The 23,769-nt window shown below is 48.4% G+C and overlaps 1 protein-coding gene across 1 annotated transcript in view; it reads left to right on the forward strand.

Annotated features, from left to right (window-relative positions):
• The window catches only part of ACAT2 (acetyl-CoA acetyltransferase 2), an 82,048-nt gene that overhangs the window by 42,331 nt on the left and 15,948 nt on the right, over positions 1–23,769 (forward strand). Inside the window, exons 2-3 of the mRNA XM_063917827.1 lie at positions 8,912–9,046; positions 9,781–9,962. Coding sequence (XP_063773897.1) covers positions 8,912–9,046; positions 9,781–9,962 — 317 coding nt within the window. The remainder of the gene's footprint in view (positions 1–8,911; positions 9,047–9,780; positions 9,963–23,769) is intronic.

Here is a 23,769-nt window from a genome sequence, read left to right on the forward strand (position 1 = left end):
CCTCAGCATGACGGTGGACTGGAGGAAGGTCAGGTGGGAGCAAGACTCTGGCATTTCAGCCACCTCTGGGTGTCGTTTGGCCTGGACCCTTGGATACAAGATATAGTGTCCAGGGGGTACAGGCTGGAGTTTCGAACTCTCCCACCGCACCATTTCTTCAAATCAGGCTTGCCGGCTTTGCCGGCAGACAGAGCGATTCTTCTGGACGCTATCCGAAAATTGGTAGTGTCCAAGGTCATTGTTCCAGTTCCTCCTCATCAGTGGAACAAAGGTTACTATTCGAATATTTCTGTGGTACCGAAGCCGGATGGTTCGGTAAGGCCAATTCTGAACTTGAAATCATTTAACCCTTATCTCAGGGACTTCAAATTCAAGATGGAGTCTCTGAGAGCAGTAATCTCAGGACTGACGGAGAGGGAGTTCCTGGTGTCCCTGGACATCAGGGATGCGTACCTCCATATTCCCATTTGGTCGCCGCATCAGGCCTATCTCAGGATTCCACTGTTAGACGATCACTATCAGTTTCTGGCACCTTCCGTTTGGTCTCTCCACGTCACCGGAGGTCTTCACCAAGGTGATGTCAGAGATAATGGTTCTCCTCCGCAAGCAGGGGGTGAACATAATTCCGTATCTGGACGATCTGCTGATCAAGGCATCGTCCAGAGAGAAGTTGTTAAGATCCATTGCTCTCGCGACACGTCTGCTCAAGGAGCACGATTGGATCCTAAACCTACCAAAGTCTCATCTGGAGCCGACAAGGAGGCTGTCTTTCCTGGGGATGATCCTCGACACGGAGGTACAGAGGGTGTTCCTACCAGTGGAGAAAGCATTGGTGATTCAAACAATGGTCTGGGATGTCTAGAAGCCTGCCCGGGTATGGGTTCATCAGTGCATCCGCCTTCTGGGGAAGATGGTTGCCTCCTACGAGGCTCTGCAGTACGGAAGGTTTCATTCTCAATCCTTTTAGCTGGATCTCTTGGACCAGTGGTCGGGATCTCACCTACATATACACCAGAGGATACGTCTGTCACCGAAAACCAGGATTTCGCTTCTCTGGTGGCTACAACTACCACACCTTCTGGAGGGCCGAAGGTTTGGAGTTTAGGCCTGGATCCTTCTAACAACGGATGCAAGTCTAAGAGGTTGGGGAGCAGTCGCTCAGGGGGAGACCTTCCAAGGAAGGTGGTCAAGTCAAGAATCCGTTCTCCCGATAAACATCCTGGAGCTAAGAGCAGTATACAACGGCCTTCTTTAAGCAGCACACCTGCTGCAGAATCAGGCTGTTCAGTTGCAGTCGGACAACGTGACCTCAGTGGCTTACATAAACTGACAAGGCTGAACGAAGAGCAGGGCTGCAATGTCAGAGGTGAAAAGAATCCTCCTCTCGGCAGAATGGCACGCGGTGGCGATTCATTTCGGGAGTAGACAACTGGGAAGCGGACTTCCTCAGCAGACAGATCTCCATCCAGGAGAGTGGGGCCTCCACCCGGAGGTGTTCGAGGAGGTAACCAGTTGGTGGGGGGTTCCTCACAAAGACATGATGGCCTCCCGCCTCAACAAGAAGCTGCGCAGGTACTGTTCCAGGTCGAGAGACTCGCAGGCAGTGGCGGTGGACGCACTGGTAACACCGTGGGTGTTCACGTCAGTGTATGTGTTCCCTCCACTTCCTCTAATTCCAAAAGTTCTTCAACTTATAAAAAGAACAAAGGTTCTGGCAATCCTCATTGCTCCGGACTGGCTAAGGAAGTCTTGGTACGCGGATCTGCTGGATCTACTGCTGGAAGACCCAAGGCCCCTACCTCTTCGAGAGGATCTTCTACTGTGGGGGCCGTTCGCTTATCAAGACTTACCACGGCTACGTTTGTCGGCATGGCGGTTGAGCGCCAGATCTTAGCTCGGAAGGGTATTCCGAGCGAGGTTATTCCTACCCTGATACAGGCTAGGAAGGGGGTAACGTCTAAACATTACCATCGAATTTTGAAAAAATGTGTCTTTTTGTGAATCCAAGAAATTTCCTGCGGTGGAGTTTCAATTTGGACGTTTGCTCCTTTTCCTGCAAGCAGGTGTGGATATGGGCCTGAGCTTGGGCTCCATCAAGGTCCAGATCTCAGCTTTATCCATTTTCTTCCAAAAACAATTGGCTGTGCTCCCTGAGGTTCAGACCTTTTTGAAACGGGTTCTGCACATCCAGCCTCCCTTTGTGGCGCCAACGACACCCTGGGATCTTGATGTGGTATTACAGTTCCTGCAATCTGATTGGTTTGAGCCTCTACAGGAGGCTGAAATCTAATTTCTCACGTGGAAGGCGCCAATTGTCCACAAAAAACGTACTTTGGCCCATATCCTGCAGTCTGACTCGGATGATGAGGGGTCAGACATGGAGGATGGTGAGGTGGACTCAGAGGTGGGTGAGGGTACTCTTTCACAAGGAATAGAGGCTCTCATAGAGGCTATCAGAGAGGTTCTGCATCTCCCTGATAAAGTGACAGAGGAGAGCGAGGAATCTTATTTTAACATAAAGAAAAATTTCTCAGCCACTTTTCCTGCAGCAAAGGAACTATGGGCCTAATTCTGAGTTCATCGCAGCAGCAAATCCGTTAGCAGTTGGGCAAAACCATGTGCACTGCAGGGGGATCAGATATAACATGTGCAGAGAGAGTTAGATTTGGGTGGGGTGTATTCAAACTGAAATCTAAATTGCAGTGTAAAAATAAAGCAGCCAGTATTTACCCCGCACAGAAATGAAAAAACCCACCCAAATCTAACTCTCTCTGCAAATGTTATATCTGCCCCCCTGCAGTGCACATGGTTTTGCCCAGTTGCTAACAAACTTGCTGCTGCGATCAACTCAGAATTACCCCCTAAATACCCTGTTTGAAGAACCGTGGGTTAATCCTGATAAAAAAATGTCAAATCCCTAAACGGTTGTTATTATCTTTCCCTTTCCCTCCTGACGATAGGAAAAAATGGGAAAATCCACCAATAGTGGATGTATCAGTATCCAGGCTCTCACAAATTGTATTGCCTGTCCCGGATGCAGCCTCTCTAAAAGATGTGGCTGACTGCAAAATTGAGACTACGCTCAAATCTTTGTAAACAGCTGCTGGGGTGACCCAAAGACCGACTATAGCATGTGGGTGGATTACAAAAGCCATTGCTAAATGGTCGGGTAATCTGATTGAGGGGTTAAACACCTTACCTCAAGAGGAGGTTGTCTTGTTCCTGCAACATATACAGGACTCTGCAAACTTTATGGTGGAAGCCATAAAAGAAATAGACTTGCTTAACGCACGTACTACGTCTATGGCAGTGTCTGCACGCAGGGGTCTTTGGCTACGCCAGTGGACTGCGGATGCGGACTCCAGGAAAGCCGTGGAGGGCCTACCTTTCACAGGGGAGGCCTTATTTGGTGATGAACTAGACAAATGGATCTCCAAAGCTACGGTGGGTAAGTCTACATATCTTCCTTCTGCAGATCCCCCAACTAGGAAGGCCTACGCAGGACCCAATTTGCAGTCCTTTAAGACTGCTAAGTTTAGGGGCAAGGCCAGAGGTTCTTCTATCTCCATCAGAGGCGCTAGAGGTAAACCACGCAAACCAGCATCTGCCGGTTCAGAACAGAGCTCCGGATCTACTTCCTCAAAGCCTTCTGCATGACGATGGACAGCGACGCCTGAAAGATTGTCAGGTGGGAGCCCGGCTAAAGTCTTCAGTCACGTCTGGATGGGTTCTTGCCAGAATTCCTGGGTCATAGCTCTTATATCCCAGGGCTACAGACTGGAGTTCCAGGAGCTTCCACCTCATAGATTCTTCAAATCAGGCTTACCAGTTTCACAAGAGGCAAGTATCACCTTACAGGACGCCATTCACAGACTGGTACAGACTCAGGTCATTGTTCCAGCTCCACCCCACCTGCGAAACAAGGGGTACTATTCCAATTTGTTTGAAGTACCGAAACCGGACGGTTCGGTAAGACCGATTCTGAACCTCAAGTCATTGAACCTGTACTTTAGAGTGTTCAAATTCAAGATGGAGTCTCGGAGAGCGGTGATCTCACTGGAGGAGGGGGAATTCCTAGTGTCCCTGGATATCAAGGATGCGTAACTCACATTCCGATCTGGCTTCCTCATCAGGCTTATCTATGATTTGCACTGCAGGACTGTCACTACCAGTTCCAGGCCCTGCCATTTGGTCTCTCCATGGCATCGAGGATGTTCACCAAGGTGATGACAGAGATGATGTTTCTACTCCGCAAACAGTGAACATAATTCCGTACCTGGACGATTTTCTGATCAAGGCACCGTCCAGGGAGCTGTTGTTGGACAGCATTGGCCTCTCAACCAGACTACCACTGGATCTCAGGTGGATTCTGAACCTACCGAAATCTTGCCTAGAGCCAACACGGAGGCTTCCTTTCCTGGGAATGATACTGGACACAGAGTCTCAGAAGGTGTTCCTTCCTTTGGAAAAGGCATTGGTAATCCGGTCGCTGGTTCGGGCTGTCCTGAAGCCAACCCGGATCTCGGTGCATCTGTGCATTCGCCTTCTGGGGAAAATGGTGGCCTCTTACGAGGCGCTTCAGTACGGAAGGTTTCGTGCAAGACCCTTCCAGCTCGATCTGTTGGACAAGTGGTCCAGATCGCATCTTTACATGCACCAGAGGATCTTCCTTCTGTGGTGGCTTCAGACTTCTCACCTAATCGAGGGTTGACGGTTCGGGATTCAGGATTGGATTCTGCTAACCACAGACGCAAGCCTCAGAGGTTGGGGAGCAGTCCCCCAGGGGGTGCAGTTTCAGGGAAGATGGTCAAGTCAGAAAGTTGTCCTTCCAATCAACATCCTGGAACTCAGGGCTATATACAACGCCCTTCTGCAGACCTCGTCTCTTCTTCAAGATCAGGCCACTCAGGTCCAGTCGGACAATGTGACGGCAATGACGTACATAAACAGACAGGGCAGAACGAAAAAGCAGAGCAGCAATGTCAAGAATTGTCCTCTGGGAGGAAAACACACCGTGGCATTGTCGGTGGTCTTCATTCCGGGAGTAGACAACTGGGAAGCAGACTTCCTCAGCAGACACGACCTGCACCCGGGGGAGTGGGGCCGGAGGTGTTCAGGTGGTTGACACGTCGGTTGGGATATCCACAAATCGTCATGATGGCCTCTCGTCTCAACAAGAAGCTCAAGCGGTATTGTTCCAGGTCGAGAGACCCACAGGAAGTGGCGATAGACTCTGTGACGAATCCATGGGTCTATCAGAGGGTGTATGTGTTTCCTCAACCTCCTCCTATCCCAAGAATTCTAAAAAGAATAAAAAGGGAAAAGGTTAAAGCAATTCTCATTGCTCCGTACTGGCCAAGAAGGGCCTGGTACGCGGATCTTCTGGAGATGCTCCTCAAAGATCCGTGACCTCTACCTCTTCGCGAGGATCTTCTGCAACAGGACCCATTCGTCCATCAAGACTTACCATGGCTATGTTTAACGGCATGGAAGTTGAATGTCTGATTCTCTCCAGAAGAGGGATCCCTGACAAGGTCATCCCGACTATGATCCAAGCCAGGAATGGGGTAACGTCTAAACATTATCACCGTATTTGGAAGAAATACATCTCTTGGTGTGAGAGCAGAAAATATTCTGCGGTGGAATTTCATCTGGGATGTTTCCTGCTTTTTCTGCAGTCGGGGGTGGATGTGGGCCTATGTCTATGCTCTATAAAAGTCCAGATTTCGGCCTTATCTATTTTCTTTCAGAAACAATTGGCTTCTTTCCCTGAGGTCCAGACGTTCTTGAAAGGTGTTCTGTACTTCCAACCTCCCTTGCAGTTCCTCCAATCGGACTGGTTTGAACCGTTACAGGAGGTAGATGTAAAGTATCTTACGTGGAAGACCGTCACACTGTTGGCTTTGGCTTCAGCAACTGCAAGAGCCCCTACTTAATTTTTCATAAGGTCAGAGCTGAACTCAAAGTCTTTGGATGTTGTGAGGGCTTTGAAGGTGTATGTAAAACTAACAGCTCATCACAGAAAATCGGACTCGCTGTTTGTTCTTTATGGTCCCAATAAGATTAGGTGTCCTGCTTCGAAGCAGTCAATTGCATGCTGGATCAGGCTCACTATCCAGCATGCTTATTCCACGGCAGGCTTGTCGATTCCAAAATCTGTACAGGCCCACTCTAATAGGTCGGTGGGTTCTTCTTGGGCGGATTCCCGTGGTGTCTCTGCTTTACAGCTCTGCCGAGCAGCTACTTGGTCAGGTTCGAACTTCGAACACGTTTGCAAAGTTTTACAAGTTCGATACTTTGGCCTTTGAGGACCTTCAGTTTGGTCAATCAGTCCTGCAGGAACCTCCGCACTCTCCCACCCGGTTTGGGAGCTTTGGTACTTCCCCATGGTACTAAATGGATTCCCAGTATCCTCTAGGACGAAAGAGAAAATTAGGATTTTAATTACCTACCGGTAAATCCTTTTCTCGTAGTCCGTAGGGGATACTGGGCCCCCGCCCGATGCTTCGTTCTTCCTGCACTGTTACTTGGTTAAGTAATGTTGTTTTGTTCAGCTGTTGCTGTTCCCAGTTTCCAGTTTGGTTAGCATGGCTTTCCTCTTGTTTTGTGTGTGCTGGTTCGGAATCTCACCACTTTCCTTTATATATCCTTCTCTCAAAGTATGTCCGTCTCCTCGGGCACAGTTTCCTAGACTGAGTCTGGTAGGAGGGGCATAGAGGGAGGAGCCAGCGCACACTATCAATTTCTTAAAGTGCCCATGGCTCCTAGTGGACCCGTCTATACCCCATGGTACTAAATTGATTCCAAGTATCCCCTACGGACTACGAAAAAAGTATTTACCGGTAGGTGGTTCAAATCCTATTTTCCTCCTATTGTATCATATGTGCCTGCCTTGTACTGTACACTGTTAATGTTTTCCTTTATATATTTTTATATATTATATTTAAAAAAAAAATTAAATGTGCCAGGTGCAGGGCCCTGTTCAAGAAAACCTCTATATGTACTAAGAAAAGTTATATGCGATCACCCACTATTGTCTGCAACTACCTAGCAAGCTTTCATTTCTGTTATCAAGAACGTGAATGGTTTCATTAGCTGAATTTATTACTGTCCTTGTGTAACACAACATCTGTTGTTACTATAGGGAAGCCCTAACTCGCCCTACACACTGGGCGATAATACTGCAAGATATGAACGATCTTGTTCATTAGTGAACGAGGTACCGTTCATATCTTTCAGTGTGGCGGCAGCAACGATGAACGATGCACGGCCCCGTGCTCGTTCATCGCTGGTGCCCCGTTGCTTGTGTATGCAGGCCAATATGGACAATCTCGTCCATATTTGCCTGCACTGCTATGAAGCCGGGTGACGAGTGGGAATGAAGAAACTTCACTCCCCCCGCCGCCGGGTCGCCCGTCTGCCGTATCGGCGGTCGGGCAGCTCGGTGGCAGATCGCCATGTCTGTAGGGCCCTTAAGGCGACATCCAAACTTTAGCCTCTTCCAAACTACTGAAGTTGAGATGTGCCAATGACTGATGAATACTTATTTTACATAAAAAGGTAGATTATGAGAAAGCGTTCAGTATGTCTGCATGTATTAGTGGTGCAAATCACTGTTCCACAGCATCTGAAATCTAGAAAAGCTTGTTTAGTACCAAAACATTGAATACTTGGGGTGTATTTAAAGCGGCACTGATATCAAGTGCAGAGCCTGGCATGTTTTACATCTAATATTAGTGCTGTTTTACATTTTGTGGTCAAAGCTGCCCCTTCATAAATATCTGGTAGGTTATAACTTTGGTATGCAGACAGCAGTACTGTGCCCTGCCTGTGTCCTTCTTCAGTGTTCTAGTGAGCCTGATACCAAAGAAAAATACTGGGCGTACAGCTATGCCGACTGCCCATTCAGCACAAGTGTACTGTGGGCAAATTGTCAACGTCTCCACTCTTTAGAAGTGTTGATACATCTCCCCCCAAAGTTTTACAGTAGCCACACAGATGTCCCACCACCAGCTACCATTGTTAATCCACTACCTTTTGTATCCATTGTTTCCCACACCTCTAGGGACCCCATGTAACACTGACGCATAGCCTCTAGCACTGACTAAAGGGGTTATGTCCTCCTTTAGGATTTAACAAATAGTGGGAAGCTAAGCTCACAGCAGTTTGTCACTGTACTGCTATACCATCTATATGGCGATAGCAAAACGGTCCCCATTGTTTGCAATAGATTCCCAGCAACAGTCTTTCTGGCTTCCAGGCATTGTAAGTCCCCGCGGGGCATGCGCATACCACAGCAGCCCAACAATATGGCAGAGGATGCTGTCGGGGGAGGGGGGGGGGGGGTTTGGTGGACTTCGCTAGAGAGGTAAGTAATGTCAAATTTCAACAGCATATTCGTTAGTATCATTGCGATGCTAAACTAAATATGTTGCTGCTATTAAGGTTTGTTATTAAATGGGGCCCTTGGATTCCAAACTCATTTAGACAGGTCCATCTTTACCTGCTGTTTCATGTCCAGTTACCCACTATATGCCACTTACGGTAATGTCACACTCGTGGACTTTTGTTCGCCGCCTCCGTACACACCGGGCTGCGTGGGGAGCGAGTTCCGATTCTGTTGCAGGCATTTGCATGCAATGGCAGCTCGCACCCCTCATGAGTAGTGGCGAGTTTATTGGATTGGCCCAATTTTATGTTATTTACCAGACTTAGGATTCCCTCACTGTATGGCACTGTGTGGTACATTGGCATTTTATAAAGGATAATAGTACAACACACAATAATGCATCTCATATGTAAAAGATGTCCGTTGATGTCATCTTCTCATTCCTAGTTTTATATTTTCTTAAGTTAACATTTGTCTGCGTGGTCTGATGGATCACTGTTTTGTTTTGTTTTTCAATATTAGGCTCATTCAATGGAGCCCTATCTACTTTACCTGCTCATGCCCTGGGAACAGTCGTGATCCAGGAGGTGCTAAAGAGAGCCAACACCCAGCCTGACGAGGTCTCTGAAGTGATATTTGGACATGTTTTGACTGCAGGTAGGCTATAGGATGTTAGAGGGACATCATGCTGAAAATGTAGCAAGTATATGGCATTATTATAGTGCATATCATTAGCTGGGTGCACCCGAAATGCAAATGGTATCCGGACTCCAGGTCGACAACAAAAAGATCGACACCCCTTAGGTCGACGCCAATTGGTCGACATGGACAAAAGGTCGACAGGAACGAGTTTTTCACAATTTTTTTCTTTTTTGGAACTTTTTCATACTTAACGATCCATGTGGACTACGATTGGAACGGTAATCTGTGCCGAGCGGAGCGGAGCGAAGGCACCATGCACTAATTGGGATTCCCGGTCACTCTACGAAGAAAACGACACCAAAAAAAAAAACATAAAAAACTAATGTCGACCTTTTTCCATGTCGACCTTGTTCCTGTCGACCTTTTGTCCATGTCGACATAAGGTGTGTCGATCAATTGGCGTCGACCTAAGGTGTGTCAACCTTTTTGTTGTCGACCTGGAGTCCCAGACCCAATGCAAATACCTGAAGGTAAGAAAATACAACTTCCTAGGTGTTTGCGTTATACCCTACGCTTTTAAAGTGCACCTGTGATCTACTCTACACATAGCAACATAATGTATTCTGAGTCTTAAATTCACAGTGAGGCATATAACAGAGCTGGCAACCAACAACAATGTATTTCGGTGTAATGTGCAAGTCACTATAAAATCTTTCTCTCTGATGTGTATATGTTCATGTGTTCTGTAGGTGCTGGGCAGAACCCTGCTCGTCAAGCCGGTGTTGGCGCCGGGATTCCCTACTGTGTTCCAGCCTGGAGTTGCCAGATGATCTGTGGATCAGGCCTAAAGGCAGTAAGCCTAGGAGCGCAATCCATTCTAGCAGGGGAAGCTGACATTGTGGTAGCCGGTGGTATGGAGAACATGAGTCAGGTGAGGATGTTATGTGCTTCAACATGAACAGTTTCGATAAGATTCAGGATAATAGGCTTTATTCTGAGGTGGGAGAATAGCACAAAAAGAGCAAGTAACTGTGTACCTGGGGCAAACCATGCTGCACTCCAGGTGGGGCAGACGTGACATGTGCATAGAGAGTTCTGTTTGGGTGCAGTATGTCCAAACGCAAATCTGCAGTGTAATAATAAAGCTGTCTAACATTTGTGAGCTACAAGCAAAAGCAGCCAGTATATACCCTGCTTGTAAATGATAGCAATTTATTTGCACCCCTTGCATTACAGCATGATTTGTCCAGGTGCACAGTTACTTGCTCTTTTTTTTTAACTTTGCTCCCAAATCAGAATGCTGCCCAATGTGTCCTCTCTTTTGCATTGTGTGAATTGTAGACGTGTGGTAGAGAAACAGTTCCACCAACAAGCTTTGTAAGTGATCAGAACAATTGTTTTATTCATCAAAGCAAATTATTATGAAGCAATAATATACACACACAGGCATATTGTCTTAAGATGGTTCCCTACAGTACATTTTTAATGGTGGGGTGCAGACTGCGATTGGCTGAAATCTGGTGCTTCCTAGGGAGATTGCAGTAGAGGATTGTGGGATATTGGCTAATGGCTGACTACCCATCTGGAATACTGTGTCCAGTTCTGGAGACCATATCTCCAGAAGGATATAAATACATTAGAGTGTGTACAAAGAAGGGCAACTAAAATGGTGCATGGCCTATATCACAAAACGGACCCGGAAAGGCTAAAAGATCTTAACATGTATAGTTTGGAGGAGAGAAGAGAAAGGGGGTACATGATAGAAACTTTCAAATATATCAAGGGTCTTAACAAAGTTCAGGAGGGAAACATTCTTCAAAGGAAGAGAAATATTAGAACTCGAGGACATACACTGAGACTGGAGGGGGGCAGGTTCAGGGGAAATTTAAGGAAAAATTACTTCACGGAAAGGGTAGTGGATAAGTGGAATAGTCTCCCATCAGAGGTGGTAGAGGCTAAGACTGTAGAGCAATTTAAACATGCTTGGGATAGGCATATGAATATCCTTACAAAGAATTAAGGTTCAAAAAGGGTTGAGATTACCTAAAGGATAAAAAAAAGGGGCAGACTAGATGGGCCAAGTGGTTCTTATCTGCCGTCAAATTCTATGTTTCTATGTTTTACACAGTAACTGGCTGAATCACACTGATTTATCCGTAGGAATATTATATGTCCGACAGAAGGAAGTACATTCAATCTACCTCTTCTGTCTCACTGACTCAGTATTGCGCATGATATGTGTGCTTGCAATTGTTTTACAATTATTTGTCTTACGTCCTAGAGGATGCTGGGGTCCATATTAATACCATGGGGTATAGACGGGTCCACCAGGAGCCACGGGCACTTTAAGACTTTAATAGTGTGGTCTGGCTCCTCCCACTATGCCCCTCCTACCAGACTCAGTTTAGAAAATGTGCCCGGAGGAGCCGGTCATAGCTAGGGGAGCTCCTAGAGCTTCTTTGTTTTTGTTTTTTTTTAAGACAATTTAGGCACAGGGAGGCTGCTGGCAACAGCCTCCCTGCTTCATGGGACTTAGGGGGGAAGTACTGTCCAGTCCTCTAAGGTTAATGGCCACTATCTCCGCTGACAGGACACTGAGCTCCTGAGGGTGATGATCGTTAGCACCCGAGGCAACCACTCACTCCCGCAGCATGCCGCCACCCCCTAACAGAGCCAGAAGATCGCGGTGGTGAGTGTGTCTCCGGTGACCCGACAAGCGGAGAGTCAGTTAGTATGGCGGCTACAGGGTTAGGAGCGCAGTACTGACACTGCGCTCCGGAAGGCTCAGCGGTACAGATGCGGCGCTGTGAGGGGTGCCCTAGGCCAGCGCGACACCCTTACAACTGGTCACTCCGGCTATCAGGGGCTTCGGTTATGCTGCTAGCGCCATTACCTCAGGCCATTATAAATATTTGAAATGTGCGGGAAGACGCGCCATGTTTAGGGGGCGGAGCTTCTCCACAGAGGGGACCCAGCAGCTCACCGGCGCCATTTTCTGCTGCGGGGTACACTGTGCTCCACAAGTCTGGACAATGAGGTGTAGAGTAGGATCTTGATCCGAGGCACCAACAGGCTCAAAGCTTTGACTGTTCCCAGAATGCACAGTGCCGCCTCCTCTATAACCCCGCCTCCCAGCGCAGGAGCTCAGTTTGTCAGTTGGTGCTGCAGTAAGCAGGCATTTAACAGAGGGGCTGCTCCAGGCAGCCCTGAGAAAAGCTTTTTATGAGGTAAAAAGCGAAGACTTCAAGGGCAGCAGCGGTGGTAAATGTCTTGTGACATTCACTGCTGCAGCTCCAGCTCTCCCCAGCGGCGCTGTACACTCCCGAGCCCTGGTTGCCGGGTACCTACAGCGGAGGCTCCGGTTTTCTTCATGTTAGACACACACGGCTGGGGCTCTCCAGGATCGCGTGGCCGTGCTTCAGGAGGTGGTAAGTGGGTCCCGCTCGCGGGACCCGGTCTTTATCGCGATCCGGCGCAGTCAGTGGGAGGCGGGCCGCGCGCGCTGGCGGTGGACACTGTGGATACAGGCGATCCCACTAGATCACCAGGGCATGGGCGCAGGTCAGGTTTTCTCTTAAAACCGATTTTAATATCGCTCACAGTACCCGGTGGTTTTGCCAGCAAGGGGGATAAGGCTTAGACCTGAAGCCCCTCCCCCAGCCCCAGGGCGCCATTTCCAGCAAGTGTTCCCGCCCTGGAGCTGCATCTCTGTCTTTTCCTCACTCCCTGTTAGTGTCTGCTGCGCCATTACTCCTCAGCTCACTGTTCCTGGGCCTGCTTGGGCAAATTCTCCTATGTAAAGCCGCCTGGTTGTCACCGCTGTGCCTTTACATGACACTTAAGTATTCTATTTGCCTTTTTAGTCAGTGTTAGTAAGAGAGAGTGCATTTAGTCATGGGTTTATAGTACAATTACCCTGTGATATACATCCAGTTTCTTACTGTGTAGTGTTATATCTATTATTTAGCTGTGTAAGCTAGTCCAGTGCAGTATTATTGTCTGTAATAACCTGTGCATTGTACAAACTGTGACTATTTGTGTGTGCATTGGTAGCTGAGTGGTGTCCATCTCGTGTCTTTAACTCAACTTGCTATCCCTATATTCTATAACCTGAGGGGGCTTGGTGCGTCAGGTGTTATTTAATATAGGATTTTCACAAAGATATACTGTATTACGTATTTTTCTCTGTGATTTAGTCACCATATCTCTCCTTTATCTCTGCTGGTGCTGACTACACTGTGCAGGGGTTTGGGTTTAGGGATATAGTGCTGCTAATAATTGTACTGTGTTACCTCATACTGCAAGTAATATCATGTCTGCTTCTGAGGGTAACTGTTCTGGGGCGGAACACACTGCTGGTGTTGCTGAAGCCACAGGCACATATGGGGAGAATATAGCAGCTGTGGGCTCTGGTTCTGGGGGCTCCTTGCCCCCCAGTGGGACTGTGGCAACGGAGGCACATACTGACCCTCCGTGGGCCGCTTTTTCCACGCTTCTGCATGCGCTAGTTCATAAACTAACATCCCCCTATGGGACCCCCAATGCCGGTACAACCGCATGTGGTCTCTGCAGCTAACCCGCCGTGGGCGGACGATTTATCTGCTCAATTAAAGAAGTTGAACCAGTCCCTGACTACTAAAAAGTCTGACCATCGCTCGCCTAAGTCCAAGAGGTCCTCTAAGCGAGCGCTCGTCTCCTCACGATCCACTGCTGTCACTGACACCTCATCTGATGAAGACAGCACATACACTGACCACACAGGTTCTGACTCAGATACGGCTGATGGGGAGGGTAGTTCACATGTGGATGTTCCTGATCTTTTGGAGGCTATTAAGTTAATTCTGCAGATTACGGATGATCCCGAGCCATCCGTTCCTCCTAAGAAACCAGATAGGTTCAAGCATCAGAAGGTGATTAAACAAGTTTTCTCTTACGTCCTAGAGGATGCTGGGGACTCCGTAAGGACCATGGGGTATAGACGGGCTCCGCAGGAGACATGGGCACTATAAAGAACTTTAGAATGGGTGTGTACTGGCTCCTCCCTCTATGCCCCTCCTCCAGACCTCAGTTAGATCCTGTGCCCAGAGGAGACTGGGTGGATTACAGGGGAGCTCTCCTGAGTTTCTCTGAAAAAGAATTTTGTTAGGTTTTTTATTTTCAGGGAGCACTGCTGGCAACAGGCTCCCTGCATCGTGGGACTGAGGAGAGAGAAGCAGACCTACTTAAATGATAGGCTCTGCTTCTTAGGCTACTGGACACCATTAGCTCCGGAGGGAGTCGGAACGCAGGTCTCACCCTCGCCGTTCGTCCTGGAGCCGCGCCGCCGTCCTCCTAGCAGAGCCGGAAGATAGAAGCCGGGTGAGTATACGAAGAAAGAAGACTTCAAATGCGGCAGAAGACTTCAGATCTTCTATGAGGTAACGCGCGGCGGTAACGCTGCGCGCCATTGCTCCCACACACTGCACGGCACTGATGGGTGCAGGGCGCAGGGGGGGCGCCCTGGGCAGCAATAAACCTCTAGGACTGGCTCATATGAATATATAGGCTGCGGAGGCAATATATTTTATAATCCCTCGCCAGTATAAATAAATTTGAGCGGGACCGAAGCCCGCCACGGAGGGGGCGGAGCTTGATCTCACAGCACTAACCAGCGCCATTTTCTCCACAGCACACTGCAGAAGCTGGCTCCCCAGACTCTCCCCTGCTGAACACGGTGACAGAGGGCAAAAAAGAGGGGGGGGGGGGGCACCTGTAAGGCGCAGTGAGTGTATAGAATTATCTATATGATTATATAAAAGCGCTGTTTATCTGGGAATTTTGTTTCCAGTGTTATTGGCGCTGGGTGTGTGCTGGCATACTCTCTCTCTGTCTCCCCAAAGGGCCTTATTGGGGGAACTGTCTGTGTCTCTCTCTCTCTCTCTATATATATATATATATATATGAAAATAAAGGAAGAAACAACAGAGCGCCTATAGTGTAGTATCCCTTTAGTTAGTTTTTGTCACACGCAAGAATAGTATTGCGTACCGGATTACGGCTTGACTCAATGCCTATCGGTCCCCTGGTCTTCTAGTCCACGTCTCTGTCGGAGTCTAGATAGAGTCAGGAGAAAGGGAATCGCTATATAGCGTAGTAATTACTTGCAAATTGGCATCGGCTGTTACGTCTCACATAAAATTAAAATTAAATGCGTACCAGATAGAACAATAATTTGTGCATATCAGTGTCAGTACTCAAGTCCCGGTCCTCATCAGAGTGTGATAGTCATCTGGGAACCTTTAGATGATATAGTAATGCTCCAATCAGATAATTATAAAAAAGTTCCCAGTTTTATTAGGTATACAGAGTTTACATATATATAAAAAAAAATTTTAAAAAAAAAAGAAAAAAAGAAAAAATGCTTAGCTTTCAAATGACATAAGTGTCAGCACTGGTAGGTCAGCAGGTCAGTAGTTTCAGTTCTCAACGCGTTTCGCCCTGAGCTGGGCGAAACGCGTTGAGAACTGAAACTACTGACCTGCTGACCTACCAGTGCTGACACTTATGTCATTTGAAAGCTAAGCATTTTTTCTTTTTTTTTTTTAATTTTTTTTTATATATATGTAAACTCTGTATACCTAATAAAACTGGGAACTTTTTTATAATTATCTGATTGGAGCATTACTATATCATCTAAAGGTTCCCAGATGACTATCACACTCTGATGAGGACCGGGACTTGAGTACTGACACTGATATGCACAAATTATTGTTCTATCTGGTACGCATTTAATTTTATGTGAGACGTAACAGCCGATGCCAATTTGCAAGTAATTACTACGCTATATAGCGATTCCCTTTCTCCTGACTCTATCTAGACTCCGACAGAGACGTGGACTAGAAGACCAGGGGACCGATAGGCATTGAGTCAAGCCGTAATCCGGTACGCAATACTATTCTTGCGTGTGACAAAAACTAACTAAAGGGATACTACACTATAGGCGCTCTGTTGTTTCTTCCTTTATTTTCAGATTTTCCTTTGGGCTACGTATATCTAGTGGCACTTTTTGAAGAACTGAGCAGCCACCTGTTAAAACGGGGAAAGTGTGGACTATTGAACAACTCAATCAAAACACAAGTTTTTGAAAAACTCCTATAACAAACTGGTCCTTTGACCAAATATAATTCCTGACTTTAAACTATATATACATATACTGTATCAGTAAGGAACGTCGCACAAATTGGATAAGCGCACTAATCCACTTTCTTCTTATATATATATATATATATCTATCTATCTATCAATAAATATATATATATATATATATATATATATATATATATATATATACGGAAGGCTCTTCCAGAGAGGAGGTGGAGCAGATGATTGTGGTGTCTCCGTCGGCAACGCCGACACCTGATTGGTTGGACATTTGGAATGTTTTAAATGCAAATGTGACCTTGTTACATAAGAGATTGGACAAAGCAGAGTCCAGGGATAATACGGGGAGTCAATCAATGGCTTTGACTGTGTCACAGGGCCCTTCAGGTTCTCAAAAACGTCCCCTTTCCCAAATAGCAGACACTGATACCGACACGGATTCTGACTCCAGTGTCGACTACGATGATGCAAGGCTACACCCAAGGGTGGCCAAAAGTATTCAGTATATGATTATTGCAATAAAAGATGTTTTGCATATCACTGATGACCCCTCTGTCCCTGACACGAGGGTACACATGTTTAAGGAAAAGAAACCTGAGGTAACCTTTCCCCCATCTCATGAGCTGAACGCGTTATTTGAAAAAGCTTGGGAAACTCCAGACAAAAAACTACAGATTCCCAAAAGAATTCTTATGGCGTATCCTTTCCCGGCACAGGACAGGGTAAGATGGGAATCCTCGCCCAGGGTGGACAAAGCTTTGACGCGCTTATCCAAAAAGGTGGCGCTACCGTCCCCAGACATGGCAGCTCTCAAAGATCCTGCTGATCGCAGACAGGAAACGACTTTAAAATCAATTTATACGCATACTGGTGCTTTACTCAGACCGGCTATAGCATCAGCTTGGGTCTGTAGCGCGGTAGCAGCTTGGACAGATACCTTGTCAGCTGATTTTGATACCCTAGATAGGGATACCATTTTGTTGACCTTAGGTCACATCAAGGACGCAGTCTTTATATATGAGGGACGCTCAGAGAGACGTCGGACTACTAGGTTCAAGGGCCAACGCGATGGCGGTCGCGGCTAGGCGAGCACTGTGGACCCGCCAATGGACGGGTGATGCCGACTCAAAGAGGCATATGGAAGTTTTACCTTACAAGGGTGAGGTTTTATTTGGGGAAGGTCTCGCGGACCTAGTTTCCACAGCTACCGCGGGTAAATCTACCTTTTTGCCTTATGTTCCCCCGCAGCAAAAGAAAACTCCACAGTATCAGATGCAGTGCTTTTGGTCGCATAAGTCCAGAAGAGGTCGGGGCTCTTCCTTCCTCGCCAGAGGTAAGGGTAGAGGGAAAAGAATGCCTGCTACGGCCAGTTCCCAGGAACAGAAGTCCTCCCCGGCTTCTACTAAATCCACCGCATGACGCTGGGTCTCCACTGAGGGAGGCCGCACCGGTGGGGGCACGTCTTCGACTCTTCAGCCACGTCTGAGTTCAGTCGGACGTGGATCCTTGGGCGATGGAAATTGTATCCCAAGGCTACAAGCTGGAATTCGAAGACGTGCCTCCTCGTCGATTCTTCAAATCGGCTTTACCAGCTTCTTCCCCAGAGAGGGAGATAATTTTAGCTGCAATTCAAAAGCTGTGTCAACATCAAGTGATTATCAAGGTTCCCCTAACACAACAGGGGAAAGGGTACTATTCAACCCTATTTGTGGTCCCGAAACCGGATGGCTCGGTCAGACCCATTCTAAATCTAAAATCCCTGAACCTATTCTTAAAGAGGTGCAAGTTCAAGATGGAATCGCTCAGGGCAGTCATCTCCAGCCTGGAAGGGGGGATTTTATGGTGTCATTGGACATAAAGGATGCATACCTTCACGTCCCCATATATCCTCCTCATCAGGCATACCTGAGATTCGCTGTACAGGACTGTCATTACCAGTTTCAGACGTTGCCGTTTGGGCTTTCCACGGCCCCGAGGGTGTTCACCAAGAAAATGGCGGAAATGATGGTGCTCCTACGCAGGCAAGGAGTCACAATTATCCTGTACTTGGACGATCTCCTGATAAAAGCGAGATCAAAGGAACAGTTGCAGAAAAACATGTCGCTCTCCCTGGGAGTGCTACAGCAACATGGATGGATTCTAAATCTACCAAAGTCGCAGTTGGTTCCAACGACTCGGCTGTCTTTCTTAGTCATGATTCTGGACACAGAACGATAGAAGGTTTTTCTCCCGAGGGAAAAAGCCCAGAAACTCCAGAACATGGTAAGAGACCTGTTAAAACTGAAAAGAGTGTCAGTCCATCAGTGCACTCGAGTACTTGGGAAAATGGTGGCGAGCTACGAGGCCATCCCCTTCGGCAGGTTTCATGCGAGGAAGTTTCAGTGGGACCTTCTGGACAAGTGGTCCGGGTCCCACCTTCACATACATCACAAAATAACTCTGTCCCCCAGGGCCAGGGTGTCTCTCCTGTGGTGGCTCCAGAGTGCTCACCTTCTAGAGGGTCGCAGGTTCGGCATTCAGGACTGGGTTCTGGTGACCACAGACGCGAGCCTCCGAGGATGGGGAGCAGTCACACAAGTAAGGAATTTTCAGGGATTGTGGTCAAGCCAGGAGGCTTGTCTACACATCAACATACTGGAATTGAGGGCCATATACAACGGCCTACAACAAGCGGAGAATATTCTTCGCAACCTACCGGTTCTGATTCAATCAGACAACGTCACAGCCGTGGCTCATGTAAACCGCCAAGGCGGGACAAGGAGCAGAGTGGCAATGGCAGAAGCCACCAGGATTCTGCGCTGGGCAGAAAATCACGTAAGCGCTCTGTCAGCGGTATTCATTCTGGGAGTGGACAACTGGGAAGCAGACTTCCTCAGCAGACACGATCTCCATCCAGGAGAGTGGGGACTTCATCAAGAAGTCTTTGCAGAGATAACAAGTCTTTGGGGACTTCCTCAAATAGACATGATGGCGTCACGCCTCAACAAGAAGCTTCGGAGGTATTGTGCCAGGTCAAGAGACCCTCAGGCAGTAGCGGTGTACGCTCTCGTGACACCATGGGTGTTTCAGTCGGTCTATGTGTTCCCTCCTCTTCCTCTCATCTCAAAGATACTGAGAATCATAAGGCGAAAAAGAGTGCAGACAATACTCATTGTTCCAGATTGGCCTCGAAGGGCCTGGTATTCAGATCTTCAGGAGCTGCTCACAGAAGACCCATGGCCTCTTCCTCTCAGGGAGGACCTGTTACAGCAGGGGCCCTGCGTGTTCCAAGACTTACCGCGGTTACGTTTGACGGCATGGCGGTTGAACACCAAATCCTAGCTGGGAAGGGTATTCCAGAAGAAGCCATCCCTACTCTGATAAAGGCTAGGAAGGAGGTGACGGCGAAACATTATCACCGTATCTAGAGGAAGTATGTTTCTTGGTGTGAAGCCAAGAATGCTCCTACGGAGGACTTCCACTTGGGCCGGTTTCTCCACTTTCTACAGACTGGAGTGGATATGGGCCTAAAGTTAGGCTCCATTAAGGTACAGATTTCGGCCCTATCTATATTCTTACAGAAAGAATTGGCTTCTCCAAGAAGTCCAGACTTTTGTAAAGGGAGTGCTGCACATCCAGCCTCCTTTTGTGCCCCCAGTGGCACCATGGGACCTTAACGTGGTGTTACAGTTCCTAAAATCCCACTGGTTTGAGCCTCTTCAAACGGTTGAGTTAAAATTTCTCACTTGGAAGGTGGTCATGTTGTTGGCCTTGGCATCTGCAAGGCGGGTGTCCGAATTGGCGGCCTTGTCTCATAAGAGCCCCTATCTCATTTTCCATGTGGATAGAGCAGAGTTGAGGACTCGTCCTCAATTTTTGCCTAAGGTGGTGTCATCGTTTCATATGAACCAACCTATTGTGGTGCCGGTGGCTACGGGAGATTTGGAGGATTTCAAATCCCTTGATGTAGTCAGGGCCTTGAAAATTTACATAGCCAGGACGGCTCGAATTAGGAAAACAGAAGCTCTGTTTGTCCTGTATGCAGCCAACAAGGTTGGCGCTCCTGCTTCTAAGCAGACTATTGCTCGCTGGATCTGTAACACGATTCAGCAGGCTCATTCTACGGCTGGATTGCCGGTACCAAATTCGGTAAAGGCCCATTCCACTAGGAAGGTGGGCTCTTCTTGGGCGGCTGCCCGAGGCGTCTCGGCTTTACAGCTTTGCCGAGCAGCTACTTGGTCAGGTTCAAACACTTTTGCTAAATTCTACAAGTTTGATACCCTGGCTGATGAGGACCTCATGTTTGCTCAATCGGTGCTGCAGAGTCATCCGCACTCTCCCGCCCGGTTTGGAGCTTTGGTATAATCCCCATGGTCCTTACGGAGTCCCCAGCATCCTCTAGGACGTAAGAGAAAATAAGATTTTAAACCTACCGGTAAATCTTTTTCTCCTAGTCCGTAGAGGATGCTGGGCGCCCGTCCCAGTGCGGACATATTTCTGCATGACTTGTATATAGTTCTTGCTTACATAAGGGTTATGTTACAGTTAAGATCAGTCGTGGACTGATACTGTTTGTTCATACTGTTAACTGGTTGCGTATATTCCAGGTTATACGGTGTGGATGGTGTGGGCTGGTATGAATCTTGCCCTTAGATTACAAAATCCTTTCCTCGTACTGTCAGTCTCCTCTGGGCTCAGTTTCTCTAACTGAGGTCTGGAGGAGGGGCATAGAGGGAGGAGCCAGTGCACACCCATTCTAAAGTTCTTTATAGTGCCCATGTCTCCTGTGGAGCCAGTCTTATACCCCATGGTCCTTACGGAGTCCCCAGCATCCTCTACGGACTAGGAGAAAAATAGGTTTAAAATCTTATTTTACCTCTCTCTGACCACCTAGTGGATATACGTCAGGAACCCTGGCAAAGCCCGGGTACGAAGTTTGTGCCTCAAAAGAAGATGCTGGCTCGCTATCCCCTTGCGCTAGAGCTGTCTAAGAATTGGGAAACGCCTCCTCCAGTAGACTCACATGTGGCTAGGATGGTGGTTTCCTCAGCTCTACCTGTCACTACCGTCACGTCTCTAAAAGAGCATACGGATAAACGTGTCGAGGGTTGTCTAAGAGCGATTTACACCCTCACGGGTGCTGCACAAAGGCCCACTATTGCAGCTACATGGGCGGCAGAGGCTATTGAAGCATGGGCCTTGGAGTTAGAAGCTGAAATCTCCTCTGACCATGCTAGACAATGCTTGTCATATATGGTCACAGCTTCTCGCTATATGATGCCGGTATCCTAGCAGCCAAGGCCTCTACTACGTCAGTCCTGGCTCGCAGGATATTGTGGCTGAGATCCTGGTCTGTGGATCTGGACTCTAGAAAAACCCTGAAGGTACTGCCTTTCAAGAGGGATATTCTGTTTGGGGAGGACTTAAATAAGATAGTGGCTGACTTGGCTAATGCCAAAACTGCCTGTCTGCCTAATACAGCTCCTTCTGTGTCGTAGGCCAAAGGCACGTCCTTTCGCCCCTTTCGTCCTTCAGGTAAAGCAAAAGGTCAGGCGTACCATAAGCAGGCCCGCACTTCCAAACCTGGTAAGCCGAAGCCCAAAAGAGCCTGGGCTGCCCGTCAGCCAGCAGCCAAGACCGATAAGCCTGCCGCATGACGGGGCGGGCCTCCCCCTGGGGGATCCCAGGGAGGGGGCCGGCTTCTAGGGTATACCCAGGAATGGTTGAAGACCACTTCAGATGCCTGGGTACGGGAAGTCGTCACTCGAGGTTACGCCATAGCCTTCAAAAACCGACCCCCTCATCGATTTTGCCAGACAGACGTCCCGTCGGACCAGACAAAGGCAAACACTCTATATTCGGTGGTACAGACCCTACTGGATACAGGAGTCGTAGTACAGGTGCCCCTTGCTCAGAGGGGCCGGGGGTACTATTCTCCGCTGTTTCTAGTCCCGAAACCGAATGGGTCCTCCCGGCCCATTCTCAACCTCAAGGCACTGAACAAGTTTGTGAAGGTTTCCAAGTTCCGTATGGAAACCCTTTGCTCTATAGTTCTGGCCTTGGAACCTGGTGACTACATGGTCTCCCTGGACATACAGGATGCTTACCTGCATATTCCTATAGCAGTGTCACATCAACAATACCTGAGGTTCGCTATTGGCAACCTCCATTACCAGTTTCGGGCGTTACCTTTTGGTTTAACAACGGCTCCGCGAGTCTTCACCAAAGTTATGGCGGTGATGACGGTGGTACTCCGCCGTCAAGGGGTCAGGATACTGCCGTATCTGGACGACTTGTTAATCCTGGCAAATTCCCCAGATCTTCTCCTGCGTCATCTGGATATGACGGTCCGGTTTCCACGGGTGGCTCATCAACTGGAAGAAATCCTCCCTGGTCCCTGCTCAGAGCATGGTGCATCTGGGAGCGCTGTTGGACACTCACAACCAGAGGTTGTTCTTGTCTCAGGAGAAAGTCCTGAAACTTCAGGACAGGATTCGTTGCTTCCTTTCTCGTCCGCAAGTGTCGATACATTCGGCAATGCAGGTGCTGAGCCTCATGGTATCAGCATTCGACATGGTGGAGTATGCTCAATTCCATTCTCGCCCCCTCCAGAAGCTGATTCTAGCCAAGTGGGACGGCCTGCCTCACCGGATCAGGTCTCAAATGATCTCTGACTCCGGAGGTCCGTCTGTCGGGTGGCTCCAGGACCGACAATTGTGCAGAGGCCGTCCCTTCTGGATATCCAACTGGGTCCTGTTGACGACAGATGCCAGTCTAAGAGGTTGGGGCGCGGTGCTGGAGCAGCACTCCTTGCAGGGTCGGTGGACCAAGGAGGAATCTCTCCTCTCGATCAACATTCTGGAATTGCGGGCGGTCTTCAATGCGTTGAACCTAGCCCAGCATTTGATTCAGAACCGTCCTGTTCAAGTACAGTCGGACAACGCCACCACAGTGGCTTACATAAATCATCAAGGCGGCACTCGAAGCCGTTTAGCAATGAAGGAAGCCTCACGGATTCTACGTTGGGCAGAACGCCATCTACCGGCAATATCGGCAATATTCATTCCGGGAGTCCTGAATTGGGAAGCAGACTTTCTCAGTCGTCAGGACGTGCATGCCGGCGAGTGGGGCCTCCATCCAGAAGTGTTTCAACTCCTCGTGGAAAGGTGGGGTCTTCCAGATGTGGATCTGATGGCGTCTCGACACAATCACAAGGTTCCGGTCTTCGGAGCAAGGACAAGGGATCCTCAAGCAGCATTCGTGGATGCGCTGGCAGTGCCGTGGAGGTTTCGGCTGCCGTACGTGTTCCCTCCGGTGTCACTCCTGCCCAGGGTAATTCGGAAGTTCAAGCAAGAAAAAGGAAATCTGCTTCTCATGGCTCCGGCGTGGCCCAGACGGCACTGGTTCTCAGACCTGCAAGGCCTATCGTCAGAGCGTCCACTTCTACTTCCACAACGCCCAGACCTCCTCATTCAGGGCCCCTGTGTCTACCAGGACCTAGCCCGGCTGTCTTTGACGGCGTGGCTCTTGAAGCTTCCGTCTTTAGAGCGAAGGGTTTTTCTGAAGAGGTCATTAAAACTATGTTGCGGGCCCGGAAACCGGCCTCTGCTCGGATTTAT

This window comes from Pseudophryne corroboree, chromosome 4 (genome assembly GCF_028390025.1).
Source record: "Pseudophryne corroboree isolate aPseCor3 chromosome 4, aPseCor3.hap2, whole genome shotgun sequence".
Taxonomy (NCBI): domain Eukaryota; kingdom Metazoa; phylum Chordata; class Amphibia; order Anura; family Myobatrachidae; genus Pseudophryne; species Pseudophryne corroboree.